Here is a 21,870-nt window from a genome sequence, read left to right as displayed (position 1 = left end):
TCAGAGGTAAATAGTATCACCGGCATTTGCTACTATATATAGTGCACACGGATATTTTTGTTAAAAATCCTGCTCCTGGAATCTTGTGATTATACGGGAATCTGAGCTTTCCTTCGGAAAAAAGAAAAGAGTCGGTTTCTAATTTTCCAAGAAACCCAACAAGAAAACTGAAGTCCCATGAAGATGGTAGTCAGTGTTACTTCAAGAGCACGTATCAAATCTAATGCACACTTTTTAAACTCATGCTGAATATAATCACGACCCATTGCAATGGATGTGCATAGATCCGTGCTAACTAGCATCAGTGTATTTTAATTAATACTGGGCTGCTGTAGCTGATTATTAATAAATAATCCATTTTATCAATCACAGTGAGGGTCTCCTTTTCTAGTATTGCTATGCTCACATGCTACAGATTGAAAAAAGTTACCCTAAGTTGGACCTTAGGGTAAAACAACAGAATAAAATAAATGTTTGCTTAGAGAACTGTGCTGAAGCCATTCATGTGGGGCTCCTGAGCTACGATCTAGGGGAAGCTACTTAATCTCATATTTATTGTAAGTCGTGTCTTCTTCCCTAACCAGAGGAAGCTCAGATGACCAGGCGAGCTAGACGCTTTTCGGTGGCAGAAGTCAAGTGTGTTGGCCCCAAAGCCAGGAGACATCTTGCTTTGACCCCTGCACTGCGGTATGACAAACGCAGAGCACCAGCGCAAGGGAAATTCGGCGAGCTCCAGTAACATTCATTCATTTCACAGGAATTACAGACAAAATGCCAGGAAATGCAAGTAAGTCAAAACATACTTTGATATCCAAGCTATTTACACGCTGTGATATCCAAGCATACCGTGATAACTGAGCTAATGAATATTGAGTATTACTGTCCAGTGGAGGAGTGACTCAGAAAAAAAACCTCATCCGTGACGAAGGGAGTGACTATTCTGTGCGGTATAATGACAGCTGTGAGTGTGGAGATATCTGTGTGCTCCTAATATTCAAAAAAAGCCCCAGAGGCTTATGGAGAAAGCCACAGGTTGGGAAACTGTAGAACTGTAATTTCTAATCTTGGTCCCATTGGTGTTTTTCCTTACAGTCTTGGACAAGTTGTTTCTGTTTTTCTCTTTCCCTTATCTATATGTGGTCGTGTCTATTTATACTGTAAGTTTTCCAACACCTGGAATTATTTCTGGGATGGTACCACAGAATCATTTCTGGATTCGATCAGACTATAACAAATAAAATTCAATGGGATTCGGTTTGTTGGCTGTTCACTTTTACTATGTAACTTATCATCACCCTTAAGATTTGCCTACCTTATTTCCAGCTCCATTTGTGTAAATAAGACATTATAATCCAGTTCTGACCTCTGTCTTGAATACAGCAGGACAGCCAATCATCTTTTAAATGCATTAATGTTGAATTTGAAGATCTGTTAAGCCATTATATTCAAATCAAAGCATTTCTAGCGTAAGAGCTCAAATAAAATGGAACTGAAAGTTCTCAAAATATGTTTCCAATATCCAGCCCCGTGCAATAAATATTATGCAAGGTGAATGGCTTCTGTCCAAAACTAACATCTCCAATCTTCTGCTAGCCAAAATACACAATATAAAAGTATGCACTGGGTGTGCTTGAAGCCTACACTTGGGGCAAAGCTCGAAGTTTTCCATTCAGCCTTATCAACTGTTGCACTTGAAAAAAAAAAAAAGGTAACTTATAGCACTGTCTGCTGTACCCACTTAAATTGACCACAAATCTACACAACCTTCTGTCAAAAACAGAGCAAAGGCTGGAGGTCCTAGTGTGCAGTAAGTAAAAAAGAGGTTATCTGTATTCTCCCTGGCCTTTTGTAAGGCAATGGGTTGGGATAAGTGATGGAAAAGCTCAATATTTCATCATGGTTCAAAAAAACCCCATGTGCCTTTTGTAGTCTAATCGTTTCCTAACCTACTATCCTGAATTAACTGGTATAATGACAAAAAAAACCCAACAACCCATGAATCCTAAACCATCTCTCACTGCAGAGACTTTAAGATGGCATGGAATCATCTTCTCCAGTCTTGGAGACCACACTGTAGGGCTGGTGGGAAAGTGACATGACTGTTTTCAGTCAGATTTTTATCAGTATTATTATCGTAATCATCATCATTATCGTCTGGTATTTTTTTCAAGATGAAAAAGCACTGCTTTTTCATAAAGAAAAGTTTACGCTGTATTTTTCTGGTTTTGGAGTCTTCTTTTTTAACTAAGATGTTTCCATCACATAATTTAGATTTTTGGTTTGTAGATGACCTAGAAAGAAAATCACTATTTCAACCAACATAAATTTTCTCACTGAAACTCTTGTATCCAAAGGGATTTTTCATCATGCTTTGTTGGGGGAAAAAAATCAACATACATTCTTAAATGTAATAGTTTTTAAGATGGACTTTTTTTTTTTTTTTTTTCCCCATAGATGTTTTTCACCACATTCATGAAAAGAAGCTGCTTGGAGAGGGAGTAAAATTTTCAGTGAGTGTAAGGTGTAGTAATGTTTCCATCTAAGACAACAGCAGTACCAGAGTCTACAAATGGAGGAACACTCTATTCGTCCCCATGACACAGGGGTTAATTCGGCTCCTGTGGTATCGAAAAGATTTTGGACAGGCCATAATTCAGCACAGAAATACCAGCTCTAAGCGTCATAATAGCAAGATGAAGAGGAATTTGTAGATGTTTTCTGCCCTCCATAAATACAACTGGTACAAAGAAGTTCTATAGATTAACAGGATACTGCATCTTTATACCCTACAGACAGACCAAGTTCTGCTCTCATTTAAGCTTGGAAAGGTGGCAGGCTTGTGTTGATATAACATGAGGGAGAGAAGAAAGTAATTCCAGTGGGATTATCCCAGACTTTAAAAGAATTTTTTTATTAAGAAAAAGCTGTCTTAATTTGCATTACCTAATGAATTAATCCCAGGGCAAAGAGGGAAGTTGGCAATTTCCAAAGAAGTTAAATAGTTTAGTTAAAGACAACAGAGAACTTAGAGGGTTATCTTGACTGATGACTTACTAAGTCATATAAAAATAACTGGGATTTTAGGTTGTAGCAGCTAACTTGAGTTAAGAACACACCTATTTTTCTAAGGGGCATAGGCCACAGAGAGCAAGATCTGCTTTACTCAGTGTAAGCTATGTGAACGAGATTAAAAATATGTAAAGTAAAGAAGTTCAGTAGAAATGTACTTATTGGACAGTTGCTGTAAAAAGTAATGGTTAAAGAAACAAAGAAGCCATTCATTTGGTGTCACTTCAGACATTTGCAGAGTTGTCAGTTAGAAAACAAATATAGAAAATATTAATTTATCTGTTTCACCATCGCTACTGATTAATAAGTATGTTATTAACATATACAACAAGAAAAATAAGTTTACCAGTCGAATAAATACATTTTTTCTTTTCCTTTTTTTTCTTTATATGAACATGTATATTTTACAAAACCCCATAGCACTATGGGAAATAAAGATCCTTCTACAAAAAGAAGATGTAAGTCAGTGTTACAATAAAGCTTTAGAGTTTCAAAATGTATCTGGGCAAAGAGACAAAATCAGCTAGAAGGCACTACTGATTCACCGAGAAGGTCCAGCTTGTAACTGTTGTTGTCTTAACCTCCAATTCATTCATAAATTATCTCTCTTCTCTACTCCAAGGGATTGCACGTAATACTAATGTGGTCAGGAAGGCTGCAGTAGATTCAGGAGGAAAGAAGTTATGGCCACGCAGAGAGGAGAAGTTATTGATGGCCATAAAACGCTGGCTGAAGCTGAGCTTGTAGGCTGAGGCTGGGATGGGAGATCTGAACGCGGTCTCTGGTCCAGCCGGTTTGAAATCCAAATGGGAGGTTTGACTGTGATGTAGCTGTTGGTTATCCTGATATAGGAAGGGAACGTGGTGGTGCTAAAAGAAAACACAAGAGAAGGAAATTAAACAGGAGAATCCTTATCTCTGCTGTGTGAGCTGTCATTCTATGTGGTAGCAACAGCGACGACAATCACAATTATTGTTATTGTTTGCACGCATCAGACACACAGGGAGAGCCCCAGGGACTGATGAGCGTGATGATCTGGAAACAGCTCTGATTCAGGATGTCCCTCAGCTGCTGGCTGCTGGTAGAATATAGCCAAAGGAGGGATCACTCTTGATATATCTAACTTATTGCACTTTTTAAGCATCCATTATTGGCCCGCATCAGAGACTGTGATAGATGAATCTTTGTGCTGACCCAGGATGATGTCATTCTTATGTTCTTACGTACCTTCTTGCCACCAAAGGTCTCAGAATTTGTCACGTCTTAGAGACGTCTTACTCACCATGGCCTGCATGCTAAGTCCAACAGGGCTCACAAAATATGTTTTTCTTCTGTTTCACAAGCCATAAAGAATTTCTCAGGGTGCCCTTACACAACTGATAACCTTGAGCACAGAAGACCAAGTAGCTTCATTTATTTTCCTGGTTTTAGGCCATTTTGGGTCAAAACACAATGCCAAAACCAGACTCAGTGTGAAGTTTCCAACTCCCTGTATTTGTCTCGATAGCAGTGATTGCTTATTGATTGTAGCTTGAGTTAGTACTTTGTTTTGAATTTACAGGTTGGAATTCAGCATGATTCCCATGACAATGAAGGTCAAAAAGGTCCACTTACAATTGATTTGGAAGTTTTAACTTGTAATCTCCGTTTCATAAAATGCTTCCATTGCATCCATTATTGGATGATCCATAATCCACCACTTGTCACAGAGCAGCACAACTGAGCATGCAAACTGCGCAAGATGGATTCTGGACTTAAAAACAAGGCTGTGCAAGGAGAAAAGAGACAAATTCCCCTGAAAACAAGATGTGACACTAATACTTGCAGATTCACTGCATTACTTTTTAAATCTTCCATAAAGGGGATTTGGAGGCACTGAAAATGGCTGTCAAATATTTTTTTAATGGGGTAACAAGCTATGCAGTCCTATAAATATTTAGATACAGTATCTGAGAGCCTGACCTTGGAAGAAAAAGGCTGTGTCTTGCATAATATCAGATAAAAAGAACAATACTTTGCTCTAGATTCTTGCACAGCAATAGAATTTAGTAGCACGGAAGGCTTTTGTCTTTTTCTGTCTAAGCAATAATGAGATAGCTTTTAGCTCCGATGCTTCAAATGTGTTGAGTCAATCACAAACTGAGAAGATCAGAGTCAACCCAGAAGAGGGCACTGGTAAACACACACGCGGGTCAACATCAAATCCAATTCACAGTCACTGCACGTGACACTTCACCCTGGGTTTTGGGATAATTCATTTCATTTCTTCCCTCATCCTTTATACTGTCACCACATATTCTGGGTGGGTTAGTTGTTCTGTAGCTAGAAGTGGTCTTAACTAATGTGCAATGAATTAAAATAAAAAGAAAAGGCAGCCTAGAATTAAAGACGTGGGAATTGCTTCATGCGAGCAGATAATCCATCTAACCAGCATTAGGTCTTTGACAGTGAGAAGCGGTGCTCGTTCCAGAGGAACAAACTGCTGTAAATAGAAAATTCTGAAATCAAGCCTTCTGGAGAAAGCTCTTATCTAAATTCCCATGGTGAGTGGTTGGTTTATGTCTCGAACAGATGATACAAGACACATAGCTTCAGACCTTCTGCTATAGCGCATGAAAACCGCTGCAGTCACTGCATACAAAGAGTTGATCTGGGATAAGCTAATGCCGCTTTTTCAAATTTGTCCATTTTTTTTGAGCGGTTACTTTAGCGCTGGCAAGAAGGATGCCAGATTAGGCACTGTCTATCCAAGCTCCTGTAATATATGTAACATCAAGGATGAATGGCCATCCCATGGCGAATACAAAGCATCGTTAAAGCATACTTCTGACAAAAACAAGTACTACGTTCTCTGAGTAATTCAACAGAAATGCAGTCACGCTCAAACTTCTGATCCAGATCTCATTTATCCTGTTCAGTGATGCTGCGGTGCACAGATCTGGCAACACTGACAGTGGAATCACAAAATTGGGGTTTCTCCCCTGTACCAGTTTTCCCTAAGGTAAGTATGGGTAGGTGCTTGTACTCATCTTGTTTGTCACTTTGCAGAACTACAAAATTTAACCCTGAATTAAATTTTAAACTGCAAGGAGGGTCTGGTTTTCAATTGCAATTTAAAAAAACATTGCCAAAATGCCATTTAGACTTGCAGTTTGGGTGTGTCCTGCTCCTGACACAATCTATGGGCTTGATCCTCCAGTGAGGCTAAAATGTCCCTCGTGCAAACTGTCTTTCTGCACCTCAGGCATGTATTGTGTGAGATGTCCGATGGGGGACACAGGCTGGCCAGGGAACCCGTAAAAGAATCATGAGCCCATTCATCAGCCAACTACCTCTAAGGGATTCCTAAAACAGCCTTAAATCAACCTTTTACATTTCCTTATGATGTTTCCATTTTCTAGCCAACTGCCAGAAATGTTTTGTCATTTTTTTGTTGATTTTTTTTTTCTCCCTTGAAAACAGGTATTTTTTTGGGGAAAAAAACTCCTACAGTTTACTTAAAATCCCAGGGTTTCCTGTCAAAAGGCCTGGGAATTTTTTACTACTCTTCTCTTCAGTCAGTGAGGTCATTTTCTGGTTTCAAGACATTAGATTTCTATAAAGGCTTCCTTGTTAAGATACATACTGTTAGGTGGGGTTGTTTGTTTTTAAAAAATCCTTAAGTGCTTTACAAGGGAAGAACCGTGTGCTTCCATTAATGTGTACAAAGCATGCTAATAGCAAATGAATCACAGTTTATCCATATAAATGGATACATGCCATCCATATAAGACATTTTCTTAAATGCAACTTTTCTTCTAGCATCCCAGCCGACTGCCAAGGTGGGTTAGAGATATTTAAAGAGAAGGATCCCTTTTACCAAATGCTACAAAACTCTTTGTAAAATCTCCAAGTTTCTAACTAGGTTGTTTCTATAGTGAATGGGGAGAGAAACCTCTCCAGGTGGTGGTCCACCTCATTCCCGTGCAGGTCTCTAGGGTGTACTTATTCTTGCTTGGGGGTTTTTCTCTTCCTCGGGGTTTCAGAGGGGCCCTAGACAGCCAGGTTAGATTATAACCTAATCTTAGAAGTGGCCCTGGTGTCAGGAGACGACTTCTCCAAACTCCCTCCGAGCATGTTTGCACGTGCACAGAGGATCTCACTGACCCTCGGACCTTCCCTAAGGATGAAAGCAGCAGCAGAGTCCCCTGAACTCAACTGGAAACTTTCCATTGTCCTCAGGGAGGTTTTGATCATTCCTGAAATGAACATAGAGAATAATAAAAATGATCTGAGGGATAATAATCAAAATTATTATCACGCCTTCTCTTGCAAGCCCAGGATATTCTGTATTTCAGTCTTTTGTGTCTGATAAAAATATCTTTAATAAAACATTCCATATGATCTGTGGTGAACAGGCTGGCTCCACTGTTCATACCTCTGTTTTTTACTTCTGTGTATGGGATTGTTTTAAAAATTTGGAAGACTCTGGGTATCTTTTAGCCAAATGACCCGCGGTACCACATTCATGAGCTTGTACTTTTGATCAGATAATAGGGCAGTTTTTCAAATCAGTGCATTAGTCATACATTGTCTTACCGTCATTACAACGTGTAAAACTTTCCCCCAAAATGGGGCCCCGGGCAGAGGCTTTGTGAACAGACCTTACTGAATCCAATTACATGATTCACGTCCTCTGCGCTGGGGGCGTGCTGAAGCACCTTGATGATCTGGGAGCATTTTAAAACTGAAAAATAATACAAACATACATGCCAGCCTTCGGGGGAATTTCTGTTCTGGTGTAGTTTGCAAGGACTTTGCAAGGAGCTCACAAACTAATTTTTAGTGTGATTTGGTTTATCCATATAAGCAGGGCTCATCTGACCACATCTGACACCACAGCAGAATCACAGAAGATAGGACCAGGAGGGACTTTCCGGCCCATCTGTCCCAAAGACAGGAACAAGATCTAAACCCTTCCTGACATTTATGTCTATGCCAATCTCAAAAAAAAAACCAACCCTACAATGGCAGTAGTTCCAGAGTCTCTGCAGACATCTATTCCAGTATTTCACCATTACTGAAGTCCAGAATTACTGCCTAGCGTTTCACCAACTCTCCCTTGCTACAGTGTAAGTTCGTGACTTCTCCTGTCCCCATGGACAGGTTTATTCCTTTCCTCTTCTCAGCAGCCTTTCATGTGTTTTGAAGACTTAACCACGTTTCACCTCAGCCTTCCCTCATTTAAACAAACCATCCCCTCCGCCTCTCTCCGCAAGTCCTCAGGCGCTCCCCCTCCACCCTTTCTTCTGTCCTCCCCCGGCTCTGCATGGTTGATCTGTGTCTTCTCTGGAGTGAGGTGCCCCAAACTGGGAACAGTAGGTCTGGCTGAGATACTGCCAACCCTATGCTTTTCGCAGCAGGTGCCACTGCTTCTTTATTTGCAAAGGAAAAGGAAGTGCATGAAAAAAATGCCATCTCTAGGAAGACGGTCTTTTCACTATGTTTTGCCCCAGAAGTCCAAACCGCCTTTATGGTCCCAGTAACTGCTCTGAAACTCATGGAAAACTGATGGTGCTCTGAGGGGGTGAGGACAGACCGAATTATCGTGATGTTTCTATGCATTTTTAGGCTGCTGCCATGCCTCAGTCCCAACCCAGTTTCTGTTCAGGGTGGAGGAAGTGACCCTTTTAAGCATAAATTACAAAGTGTTTGGGGATTTTTCTGGATCAAAGGAATTATATAAACACATGACAACTATTTTTAATAAATGTAAACAAATGTGGACCCAGACAGCCTTTCTTACAATAGCATCTGATGAAAGAAGCTTATCAAGAGAATGTGCCAGCATAGATTGAACGCTGAAAAAATGCATGTTTCAATTGAAAACTGAAAGAGCTAGTAAAACAAAAGAAAATTTTTGAGTAAATACAATAATGGCTGTTTTGCATTTGTGATTTGATGTTAACCTTATGATGGCTAGGGGTTTTTTAAGTGATATTAAGCATATGCTTCCTGTTTCTTTTCAAACAAATTTTGCCCTAGTTTTTTTTCCTTTCCATTTAATGAACAGATGTGAAAGGAGTTGATCACGTTATTTTTCTGGTGATCAGAAATAATGTTCTGCTAGTGAAGACAATTATTCTTGGAACTAACCAGACCTATTTATGTCACCAAAATTTATTAATCAAGATTTGAAAAATACATCTACTTAAAGCGCTGGGACCAACCCGTTGCAGTATGCAAACAAGCTGGCTGGCAAGAAGTCTGACCACACATTTGAAAGAAAGTAATCGGTGCTCAACCAAGAGGAAAAAAAGAATATGTTGGGGGGAAAGAAATCACACTAGAAAAAAATCACACTAAAAATAAGTCACAAGGAGTTAACTGCGAAGACCACTAGAGTAACCTCTTAAAGGGAATGTTAAATCCTCATCTCTTGAAATGTTCCTATTAGTAGTTGATGTTTCTGGAAGGCGTTCTTTAGACCGGCACAGGCTCTGTTCCCTTCAAGCTTCATCTATCTCTGCATCACTGCCTTCCTTACAGATGCTGTTTATGCATCCTGAGGGATAAATCCTGCAGGATGCTGAGCCTCCTGGTCCCAGACTATCAGGATGTCAAGCACCGCAAGCTCACCAGCGCTCCCAGCAAGGCTAGTATTCACATACCTACAACTCAGCACGTCCTAAAGCCCTTCGTGGGATCAAGGCCAAGAGGCTCATGCTTTCACAAGGTTCAGTTCATTAAAAAAAAAATAATAATCCAGCCTGGATCTGATTAAGGAATCCTGTCCAGAGGAGGCCACTACTTCTTTGCAGTAGTGTAGTAAACTGCTTTTGCATGTCTGAATGAGTAAGCAATATCACACACTGGTTTGTGGCCAACAGAGAAGACAGGAGATGAGCCAAAGAAGAGTCTTATCTCTACTATTTTCCCCTTTCCCCAGGTTTATTGGGAGCCCAGATCTTTGCTGATTTTCCACACTGCAAGCATCCACCCTCTGCAGGAGCAGCATAGCCGTGGAGTCGCGGGGTGGCAGCTTCAGCTGCGCTATCGATAGAGGGGTCAGGCAGCAACATCGGGAGCATTTCAACAACCCGTCGCTGTCGATCTGAGCTTTCCTTCTGATGAGACTCAAATGGGAACCATCTTTCCACCTGAGAGGAACGTCAAGCTCTGATCCAGCCTTATTTCAATCCTCTGGCTCCTCTAGAGACCAACAGCGAGCAATTCCCCACCTTGAAGTGGGCACCTGTGAGCTCCCGACCCCTGTGCAGTGGCAAAGGGCAGCGCATGTCCGCTGACAGAGGTCTATTCTCCCAGCCCTGCTCTTTGTTAGTACCACATCTGCCATGGCTTATCTCTAGGAGAAAGAAGAGGATATCGAGGGAAAAGAGGGAAAGGGAAGCACAAGTCTCACCAGGCATTGGCTCTGAAAGGACAGAAAGCTGTGAACAAGCATGCCAGGACCCCGAGCGTCACTGTCACTGTGTGCCCAAGCACAGGAAGGGTGGTGGTGGTGAGCAGGACACTGCACGCAAGGGTGGGATGGTTGGGGAAGCAGTGTGAGGCACCATTCCCTCCTGACCATGCAGGACCTGAGGCTGACAGCAGCACCCGCACAAGATGCCACCAAAGAGAATCGCGGGCAGTCCTTCAGATGCCCTGGCCTTTAATAGGATTTAAAGGGTGGGATTAATTGTAGCTATTTCAGATGCAGCCTTATAGTTGGAGCTATTCAACTGCGTTCCTGCTACAGTTCACAGGCAACAAGATGCCTCAAGAGGACAATCCTTTCCGCTCAAAGGTGTGTCTCTAAGGTAGGCAAGATGAGCTGCTTCTGAAGATCTCTCTCTCTGGAATTCACATCTCCTGAACCCCAGCCAAGCTCTAGCCCTCAGTGAGGGCTTTGACTGGTAAGGACAGGTTCCTAAACTGTGATGGGGCCACAGGGTGGAGAAGAGGAGAACTGCTGATTCTGCAGTGCAAAGAGCAGTGGCTGGTGGGGATGCAGCTCCCCTCCTCGGTCCCTTAGCAGCTCCCCAACAATGGCCATGGCAAGGCCTGGTGTACCCTCTTTGGGGTCTTGGCTCTGAGCTTTGACATGAAGGAGGAGAAGGTAGCCAAGCTACCTTGGCCCAGTGGCTCCAGGGAGGCCACACTGGTATCAGCAGGAGGAGGCTCAATGTTGAAATCTAGCTCAAATGTCTCTGGTGCGGTTTTGACCCCCTCTCTGAATGGGCCATGGGCTGGAAGCCAGGAGATTTGGTTTTTATCCCCGTGTCACCCACCAAGGAACCATCAAAACCTCATTAAATCACTTTACTTCTATTACTCCCACGACTCTCATCTGAGTCAAGACCTTGAAGCGTTAGTGTCACACCATCGGCATTAACCCAATGTGAAGTGTTTTGCAGACTCTCACTGTGATTTTCAGGTCCTGGTTGCCCAGGCCACCTGCAAAATGCCTCCGTGATGACAAATTCAGCCCTGGAGTGACACTGACCTGCAGCAAGGCTGAATGCTACAGGAGCATCCAAAATTGCAGAACAACTTTCAAGCCACAAGTGGTGCAAAGGTGGATGTGTGGATGCAGCCAGCAGGTAGGGAAGGAGCAGGTGAGAAACAACTCCAGCACAGCCTGAGGACCCTTTTATGAAGTGAACTTTCAGCATGTGGGAAAGTTTCCTGCACCTCCCCGTCCCCAGAGGAGACTGCGTATGACCCTTTTCAACCTCCCACCCTGAAATCCTTCAGGAAAACCATGCAAATACAAATCCTGCACCCACACATGTGGCAGCAGCAGAATCAGGCCAGTTGCTCCTTTCCAGTCAACTTCAGAATGGTGTAAAAACATAGAACGTTGTAAAAACCAATAACCTTTGAAGCACACCCTCTGAGTAATTACCCCATTCCCATCTAATGACTTAAAGATGTTATAGTCCTCTCTGATTTGGCAACAACAAAGATTTCGACCTTATTAAAACCAGCCCGTCAGGAAACTACATGTCATCCTTTAAAAAAAGGGAAAAAAAAGGAAAAAAAAAGAGGGAAAAAAAAGAAATTAAATTCTTTAAAATCCCTGTGAACAATAATTCAAGATACTGTAGCTGAAGACGCATGATTTGTTGTAGAGTGTCTGGGTGGTCCCGAGGCAGGAGATGACAACATTAGCTCTTTCCTTTGCCCTTCTAAGAGATCCTTTGATGATTCTCTAATATCCTAAGAATATCCCCCCGTGATTCTGCACTGGGACGAGGCAATCGCAGAGCTGGGATAATGCATCCCAGTTTAACCCAGGGCCTGGCCCTTGCTAAGAAGGGATAGCTCAGAGCCCTTTGTTTCACCAGTGCTGCACGGACATCTGAGCCAAGACGTGTTCATGATAGTCTAAATAGTGATGTGGGCTCAAAAATATCCACAAACTCACCCCCACCCACTGCACACATCTGGTTGTGTACCTGATTTGTATGCGCAATTAAGGCACTCATCACAGCTAAAATAACCAAGTACTTGTTTCACTGGTCCTTGGACAGATAATTGCAGTTTTTACAGCCAAAGTAAGCAAGAACATCAACAGCGCATACACAGATGGGCTCAGCATTGTAAAAATCTTGCCAGTGATGCAATCTGTGAAGATTTTTGGGCAACCTGATGATACACAACACGTAGAGTTCATCTGATGGTGCTGCAATCAGGTGGTTTTGAACCCAATCCCAAGCACGAGCAGAATATCTGTATCTTTTGCCTGTATTTTGCAAACCGCCTGCTCTCACCAATACAGCCCCACATGCAAAACAACTTGCATTTTTGGGGTGATCAAAATCGTAATCCATATTTTATGTCTTGGGCTCCACCTTTCAACTAATTAGAAGCAGAGTGACTTGGTCTGCCCTCTCCTCTGTGCACTCAAGTGTTTGTTTGGCATTGTGTGGGCCCTATGGCTCAAATATTTTTTGCAGATGCGCAGAATTAACCATGCATGTTTAGATGTGCTTGGGGAACACATACATTCATAGAGATGTATATATTTGACCTTGTCACTTTCTTGTTAAACACTGTAAAAGATATCGACTTTCCTCTCCAGATTTTAAAATGATTTAGAATAGGCAGTTGTGGGGTAATACCTAAAACATCCTGTCAAATTTTCTCCAAGAGTGTTCTCTAAGACATACAATTATTTCAGTTAAGAAGATGCCTGTGCAATGTATTAAGGAACAGAACGAACAACCAAAATATAAACTGGCTTAAATGGATGTCCAATATACTGCATTTTTCCATTTGATTTTAATTTTATTTTTCCTTCTCCATGCTCTTTTTCCATCTCAGTGTAACAGTTTTTCTCTCCACTTAGTCTGTATCCCATTTTTCTCTATAATTCACTGGGCTCACTTTCCTGCTCGCTGCTTGTATTTTTCCAGAGTCTCTTTTAGTAAGAATAATTAAGGTTGGGTCAGATCTTTGAACCTGTTATTTGGAGCAGTATTGAATTCAAGCTTGTTCCACTTAACAAAAGCACTGGCTTCTTTTTCTTTCCAACAGACTCACCCTCAAAATAATAAAAAAAAAAGGTTCACAGGGCATATCTACCAGGCAGAAATGCCAAGGACTTTAAATTGCTGCATTGCCCACAAGGCTTGGGTTCCTCCTGCTGCTTGCAAAGCAACTACAGTGATACCAGCCACACCATAAACTCCTTCTCCCCAAGCCCTTCCAAACCCTCTGAAAGGCCAGAGATGCCACCGGTGGCTCATAAAAAGCTGCTTGCTGGCCTGCAGGGCTGGAAAGGCTGCAAAAGCTTTCCCTGCTGGGTGTTGTAACCTGGACCATGAAGTGTCTCTGCAGAACCGAGCATGGTCTGCACCACGTCTCTCCACGGTAGTGCTACGTGAGGCGACCCCGACAGCCGGCAGCTCACAGGCATCGCCTTCCAGCACCACGGGCTCAGGCCCCAGGTATAATGTTGACTTTGTTCAGTTAAGTTATTCAGGAATCGTAAAGAGGAGGTCTGAGTGAAATCGAAATTTGGCCCGGCATTTTCATAATTGCAGGAACCCGGCTTTTATAGCATTAAACCCGTATGAATTTAAATAAATCCTACTTCTCCTTCATCCCAGCAAGTAACTGGACTTAGACCACAGCTGCCCTTTGGGGTCCTGCTGGGTTTTCAGCACGCAGCGCAGCCCGCGCTGCCGGCAGTGTCAGGGAATCAAATTTCCTCCCGTTCCGCTCTACAATGAATTTGTCTTCTCAGATAAACTCACAACCACATTATAGCTGTGGTTAAAGCCCTCTTATAAACCAACTGCCCACCGCGACAGTAATGTCATCTTCCTCCCTGTCATACTTTTCTTCACTTAATTTCACAGGGCATGAAACTCATTAGTCGGAAGGGGAATAGCAGAACCAGAAATAAATCCCATAACCCTTATCCTCTTCCTTTGGGCTAGCACTGACAGTGTTGTGTGTTTGCATTTCCACTGAATTTTAAAGACTTTTTTTTTTCTTTACAGTAGAATCATAGAATCATAGAATGGTTTAGGTTGGAAAGGACCTTAAAGATCTTGGAGTCCCACCCCCCCTGCCATGGGCGGGGACACCTCCGCCTAGACCAGGTTGCCCAAGGCCACGTCCAGCCTGGCCTTGAACACCTCCAGGGATAGGGCCTCAACAACTTCTCTGGGCAACCTGTTCCAGTGCCTTAAAACCCTCAAAGTAAAAAACTTCTTCCTAATGTTTAATCTAAACCTGCCCTCTTCCAGTTTATATCCATTCCCCCTCATCCTGTCACTACATGCCCTAGTAACAAGCCCTTCCCCAGCTCTCCTGTAGGCCCCCTTTAGGTACTGGAAGGCCGCAATAAGATCTCCCCGGAGCCTTCTCTTCTCCAGGCTGAACAGCCCCAGCTCTCTCAGCCTCTCCTCATAGGAGAGGTGCTCCAGCCCTCTGATCATCCTTGTGGCTCTCCTCTGGACACGCTCCAGCAGGTCCATGTCTTTCTCCAGAGCTGGATGCAGTACTCCAGGTGGGGTCTCACGAGAGTGGAGTAGAGGGGCAGGATCACCTCCCTTGACCTGCTGGCCACACCTCCCTTGACCTGCTGGCCACGGTAACTGGTAACTCAAGTACCTTCACTGGAAGATGAAGTTTTTTACATTTTATGGATTTTTATGGAGCTCTGCTAAGCCTGGAGCTTCACCTTGAGGAACAGCAAATATGCAATATTTTAGGGCTTAGGTACTGCTAGATACGAAGATCACTCAAATATATAAGTCCAACTCCGGGTTGCAGTGTTTGAGAAGAAGGTTTGCTCTGGCTTTTAGATGGTAAGTGAACTCTTCAACACATCTGTGTATCCCTGGGGCAGAGAGGCAGACAGCAAGCCCATCAGAGGTCCCATCTTCAACCCAAACCCAGCTTTTGAGATGACTCTATTAACTCTTCCCCCTGATGGGTCCAGTGCAAGGAGCAGATGCGGCATGGATGGGTCTCTGCTGCTTCCATAGCCTGAGGAGCAGGGAAGCGTCTTGCTCCTGACCCTAAAACCTCCAAGCCTCATGTGCACAGGGGTCCAACCTCCCTGCAGGGTCAGTGCTGGCTGTACCAGCCTACGGAGCAATTCAGTTTGCTCTGAAGAAGATGGCAACAGCCCCATTTTGTCAGCCGAGTAGTGCTGTACATTAGGAGTCTGAACGCGGGGCTGGCCACCACCCTGCTCCGTAGGGAAAACACAGCACTTGCTAAAGGAAAAACCTCTGCAAGAACTGCAATTTAGGGAGCGCAGGTGCTTTACCACCCACTTCTGTGTCTAAGGAATCCAACTCACCCTGGGCATGAGCCCACTCAGCACTTCTTACAGTGTCTGCAACTGCAGTCAGCTTTGCAAGTTTAACACAAACCGCACTCTTCACCCACCCCAAACAGCAGGGTAAAAGCGCTACTGTGTAGTGAATTTTCTCTGCCTGTTAAACCAGACAACTTATTTTTCAGCCGAGTGACCGTAAAGAGTTTTGTAGAGCTGTGTTAAAGTGCCTTTCAGATTTAGAGGAATGCCCTTTACCTGAGGGTACTCAGTGCATTTTGCTTTCTTATGTGTTTGATAGGAGATAGAAACACGGCTTTATTTTTTTTGTGTGAGCGATAGACAATATGCCATGAGGAGTCATAGTTAAAGGCTCCAAGGAGCCAATCCTCAGAACATCTGGCTAGTGAAAGCCCTGGATATGGAAAATATAAATGTCAAGGCTCATATTTATAAATTGGAAGGGCCATGACGACATCTGCTAACAAGCTTTATTCCAGAGCCCACTTGCTGTACATGGTTATTCACAGGCAACAATAAACATGTGCATGGATCACATGCGCGGTCTGCCCTTCCTTTCAGTCGCCGAAGGAACACACGCTCCAATAACACACAAACGCTCTGTTCTCACAACACAGAAATACAAGTGTTTGCAAACCTCACAGCAAAGCTCTCGCATACCAGACCACAGTGGGACACGCTGCTGGAACAGACTAAAAATAGCTGGAGAAAAAGCCTTGCATTAACACTGAAGACAGTCAAACTCACTTAGTGTTAACTCTCTTGGTGGAATGAGTACCCTCCTTTTTTTTTTTTTTTGCCTCACTCCACAGGAGACACTTTGTACTATAAGTCCAGTCCTGAAACCTTATTTTTATGACTGAGTAGTTGTGAATGGGAATCTCAAGACTTAAAGAGGGTCTAACCTATTCAACTGTGGTAGCTCAATATTAACACGACAACAAGCTGTAGGTAAAATAAACTTGCTTCTGCATTTATACCCACAGGCCCCTTTTCTCCAGCTTAATGCCAACTGTAATTGCATTTCCAATGCCCGAAGAATAAAAAAATGATCCAATGCATAAGCATAAAGTTTTTGCTAGTGACTTATTATTGTAGGTGTCTAGACAACAGTTTGCCCCCAACAGACCCCCAACACTCCTGGCATTAGCCATCATCACAGAGACTGCCCACGAGGCTGCTAAGTTCTCAAGAGAAGTAAAAGCATCAGCAGAAAGAGCCTGGACTGCTTTACGATGTCCATGAACTCAGCAAAGAATAAATGAAGCCAATGCTGACTGTCTTGTCCAGTCTGCAGTATTTTTGGCCACACACACATCTGTGTGAAAATGACAGGAAAAGCAAAGAAGATGAAATAACATGGAGAAGATGCACCTCACGGTTAAAAAATGAAGCAGAAGGATGCCTCGCTATGCCTCCTACCCACTGCAGTCTGCAGTAATGCCAGATGGCAAAGCCATGCTAGCTACAAGTGCGACATGCCCCCATCTCAAAGAGGTTCTGCTGAAGGCTGTAGGCTCCAAAAGCTCACATTTTCATTGGCATGGACTGGTTGCAAAGTGAAGTGCAGTATTTGGAGCATCACAGCCTCCTGCAAGGTGAGCTCAGAGAGGTGGAGGTGAGTGCACAGTTCTGGGGATGAAGATGGAGCAGTCCCTTCCTACTCCTTGCTCCAGGGACCACACCAAACGCATGAAGGCAGAGTTAAAAAGGGCAGGTAGAAAGAGTATTGGAGAAAGAGAATATTTAAGCAGAAAACGGAGAACCGTGGAACTGAAAAGTTAACAGGTTGTCCAAAATCAAGTCCTGGCACTGGGTGGGGAGATGAGACCGTGCTGGCTGAGAAACAGTGGAGCAAGTGGGGATGTGCATCACGGAGGAAGAGATTATTGTAACTCAGCAGCTGCTCCTTCTTGAAACTGAATCCTAAGCAAACATTTTGTTTGTGCTGCATCAGACAGATCTTAGGTGGCTTAACAAAGCTTGCAATGGCAAGGCTATCTTCAGCCCGAGTCAGAAATACACCAAACTGGGGCAGATATAAATATATAATATGGACTATCTGTACTCAATGTATATCAAATGAAAAGTAGAAAACAAGAAAGCAAGAGAAATCTCTTAATAGGTTCCATAAAACATCCTGCATTGTATTTTCAATCTTAATGAGCATTGAGGAGAAAGGAGCAGAAAGTGTTCTTGGATATTCAGTGCTGAAAAATACCTCACTGTTAAAAAATCTGAGCTTTCGTGTGTTCCAATTTTGTTTCTTGCTTGCCTTCAAAAATATGGATTTAATATTCATGATGGAATTAAATTTCACAAAAATAAAATACCTAATGCATTACCAATAAAGAATTTAGTTTCATGAAATAAAATTGAAAACTGTATACAAATTATGTCTCTATTTCCAAGAGGCTTCTGTGTTCTTTGTCTCTAATGATTTTACTTTCAGGTATTTACAGCTTTCATTAAAATAGGGCAGGCATACTGCTTCATATTAGTTGCTCATACTGGTAGTGAGACACTTAAGCAATAATGAAAGTAAATATGCAAGGGTTTTGCTTTTTTTTTTTTTTTAATAATTTATCTGAGTTTGTTCCATCACACAGTGGCAGCACATTATAGAGAACAACAGAACAAAGTAAAACATACAGATCTTTTTGTGTGTCTACCAGGTGAAAGTATGGCTGCACATCTTTTCAGCCCCATCTGGAGGATAACAAATTAACTCTTTGACTTTACAAGGGGAAAGAAGTTATCACTCACAGCCAGCTGACAGGGAAGGTCTATTAGCATGGGGATGCCAGAGCTTTGGACACGAACGTCAGGACTTCCCATCCGTTACTGCGATGCGCGAGAGAGTTGTGTGCTGAGCCCAGGCTTCACAGCTTTAATTAATACGTTCTGTGCACTCTGACCAACCTGATAATCCAAGAAGCCTCAATAAAAAACATCTAGGGAGGGAGGATATGTCATCACCATATCAGATGTTACAGTCAGGAGATTTACCTCTTATTTATACTGCACTAAGTTATACCGTGCTGTTATTTTGCTTCTACTGGAGGGCTTGTGCACTTGGGGCTGTGCAAAGGGCACAATGAAAGAATTGCCAACGTCAATGCTCGTTTAAAGGAGGCATCGAACCACCTGCTTGTCTTAAAGGGGGATCAAATGGGAACAGTAAGAAACTAAGAAGGGGAAAGTGCAGTATTCCCCACGTTTTGGTCTCTGCTCAGGAGGAGCTGAGGACGTTTTCAGAGAAGCAAGACTGCATGTTCAAGAGAGGCGTGCAGCATGGGGAGAGAGAAGGACCAACTGATGCACTGCTTTGCTGACCAAAATGTCTTCTTTTGCCCACTGTATATCCACCAGAGTTCATAAAAACTGGGCAAACTAAGAGAAGATTTCAGGCCAGTTGAAGATAAAGGTTCGGCTTCCACCGAGAAGCAGGAGGGAGCATTTGTCCAGGAGGTGTGTTGAGACCACTCCGCGTGACAGAAGGGTCTCGTATCTAAGCTGTCAAACCATGAGATTTTTCTGATGAGTAGATATTTGTATGCCATGCCCTGGAGACTGGGGGCAGCTCCTGATAGGGACTGTGATCATGAAAGTTCCCCGAGAAGGAAATCCTGCCAGGAGAACCGTGAAGGAAATGGCAGACAGAAGTGCTGGAGGAAAGCCAAGGGGTCACACAACACAGTTAAGCCCCAAGCAGCAACGAGGTATGACAAGGGAGGGAAGGTGGGACTCCAACACACCTATGTTCTCGTTGTTCCTGGCTGCTGGTGTGGTCCCATTGGCAGACAGGTTCACTATAATAAGTTGGAAAGGTCCTGAAGCTGCATCCTCATCCTTGGTTGAACACAGGGCAAATAAATGCAGTGGTCGCCACTGCTTACCCTGCTGCACAGAGACAGGCTGGAGGAGGGAGTCATCCCCCCTCTCCAGGAGCATCAGTAGGCATGCACTCTCCGAGCAGTATCTCAGTATCCTTACCAGGGAGGCAGACAGAGTAATTTAAACAAACAAGGCCCCAGTGATGGAAATTTCAAGCTCAAAGCTACCATATGGAGGGAAATCATCTGACCACAATTTACCTGTTAGACTTCAAAAGTGTCTATGTCTCCTCTAAAGAAAAGCAGCCTTTTCTCTAATGAAGTTAAGTACTGTATCTCAGCACCGTGTGTTGTGAAAAGGAAGCAATTTGGATTCATTTACTGAAATTTACCTTTCAGATGCAGTTAAGTGAAATTAAAAGTTTGTCTGAGTTGACAGAGTTCTGTTTTCCATCACTGCATTGTCTTGAAAGAAAGGATAACAGGCTAAGTGCTTAAATTCCATCCAAACTGATAAGGTTCATTCTATACAGGCACACTTAGTGCAGTTTATTACACATTGTCTCCCTTCATCCATCATTGATATAACTTTTTTTTTTGGGGGGGGGGGGGGGGGGCTAAAATAACCGTTGCTTCCAAAAGAAATTGGTATTTGTGATGTTATTGCATTCATCTGTGGTTGAATAGTCAGCGCTGGGCTATCAGAGAAATGCCATTTCCAATTACAGGGGGAATTCATTTCATTTCCCACTAATGGCAGGTTTTGCAGGGCCGAGCTTACATTTAGGACAAGAATTTATTTTTTTCTCTTCTGATAACAATTCTTTTCCTTTAATTTCTTTCCAGTGCAAGTGAAGTATCGGCATGTCAGAGTCTTCCCAAACACCATCTTCACCCACATCGCTTCCTCAGCAGTGGGAACAAACCTCTAAATTTACCCATTACATCCTCTCTCAATTCTTTCTTCCACCACTGTATTTCTCTCTTTTCTCATCTCCCAGCTGCCATCACTCCTTCCAAACCTCACGTCTCCCAAAACACCCTGCCAGCTACTAACTCCTCTCCATCCCTCCCTTTTTCCCAGGAGCTTTCCTCCCGCCCTGCCTTGGGGCCCCAAGAGCTATCAGGCTCCCCCCGCTGCTGGGAGAGGTTCTCTGTTCTCTTGGGTTGGTTTTGTTTGGAGCCCTACACCGTCTGTCCGCTAGAAGAAAGGTGCGATCCTGATCCGGCCTTCACTGACTACTCTAAAACGTCACAGACATCTACTCTTTCAATTAACTGAGCAGCTCATCGGGAAAAACCAGTGAATGATCTGTAATTAATTATATGTACTACAAGGGGAAGCTTAGCTAACATAGTGTCAACAGGAACAATAACACACTCTGTATGCCAAACTGCAGCCTTCCAGCCCAAGGGTTTTGCCTCCCCTCCCTGCTGCCCCAGCTGGCTTTTGGCTATAGGGGCGAGCTAGGGTTTAAGTTTTGTCTACGTTCAAATTCCTCCCAAAGACATCCTTCAGATCGGCACATTTCTGTGAAATCAAGTAGTTAAAAGAAAAAAAAAAATAATCCCGCTACTTGAAATCTCAGTTTAATTTTGATTCTTGACAAACGTTTTCAAATGCAAACTGCAGCCAGGGAGGACGTTTTCATTTTGTTTAGATTTGGGGGGAAGGAGGCAGAAGGGAGAGGAAACCACACATTTCATCGGCATTTTTTATTTTTTAAGAGCCTTCAGTGTAGCCGATTGCCCAGGAGATCAGCAAATCTTAGCTCTGTCAAAGACAGGGAGGAGACAGAGCAGAAGCTTTCTCATCCTCCACAGCAATACTAAGCCTCCAACACACAAATCTAAACACCGTCCACTCAGGGGTGCCAACTCAAATGCCTCAGCTGTTAAGACAGAACAAAAAGGAAAGGACAATCTCCAAGGTATAACTCAAAGTAAATACTAATAATGATGTGTGACATCAAATGATGACTCATTTTTCACAAGGCCATTTCAGATTGTAGCTATAACCTCAAATCAGACCCGAATGACTCTGTGAGCCGAAGTCTTAGTGGAACCATTAATTATGGATTTCCTGGCTTTTATAGGTTGGAGTCAGACCTTTGATGTTCCTTTAAGATTGTTCTTCTCTGTTAATTTCCTTTGTTTCTC

At 43.0% G+C, this 21,870-nt stretch overlaps 1 protein-coding gene across 1 annotated transcript in view; it reads right to left on the bottom strand.

Moving 5' to 3' along the window:
- Window positions 1-2,892: 2,892 nt before the first annotated feature.
- TRABD2B (TraB domain containing 2B) overlaps window positions 2,893-21,870 on the bottom strand; it is a 299,956-nt gene continuing 280,978 nt past the window's right edge. Inside the window, exon 7 of the mRNA XM_009884835.1 lies at window positions 2,893-3,938. Coding sequence (XP_009883137.1) covers window positions 3,716-3,938 — 223 coding nt within the window. The 3' untranslated portion in view covers window positions 2,893-3,715. The remainder of the gene's footprint in view (window positions 3,939-21,870) is intronic.

Source organism: Charadrius vociferus, unplaced genomic scaffold, assembly GCF_000708025.1.
Source record: "Charadrius vociferus isolate BGI_N301 unplaced genomic scaffold, ASM70802v2 scaffold163, whole genome shotgun sequence".
Classification (NCBI taxonomy): Eukaryota; Metazoa; Chordata; class Aves; order Charadriiformes; family Charadriidae; genus Charadrius; species Charadrius vociferus.
This window is presented reverse-complemented; position numbering and strand designations above follow the sequence as displayed.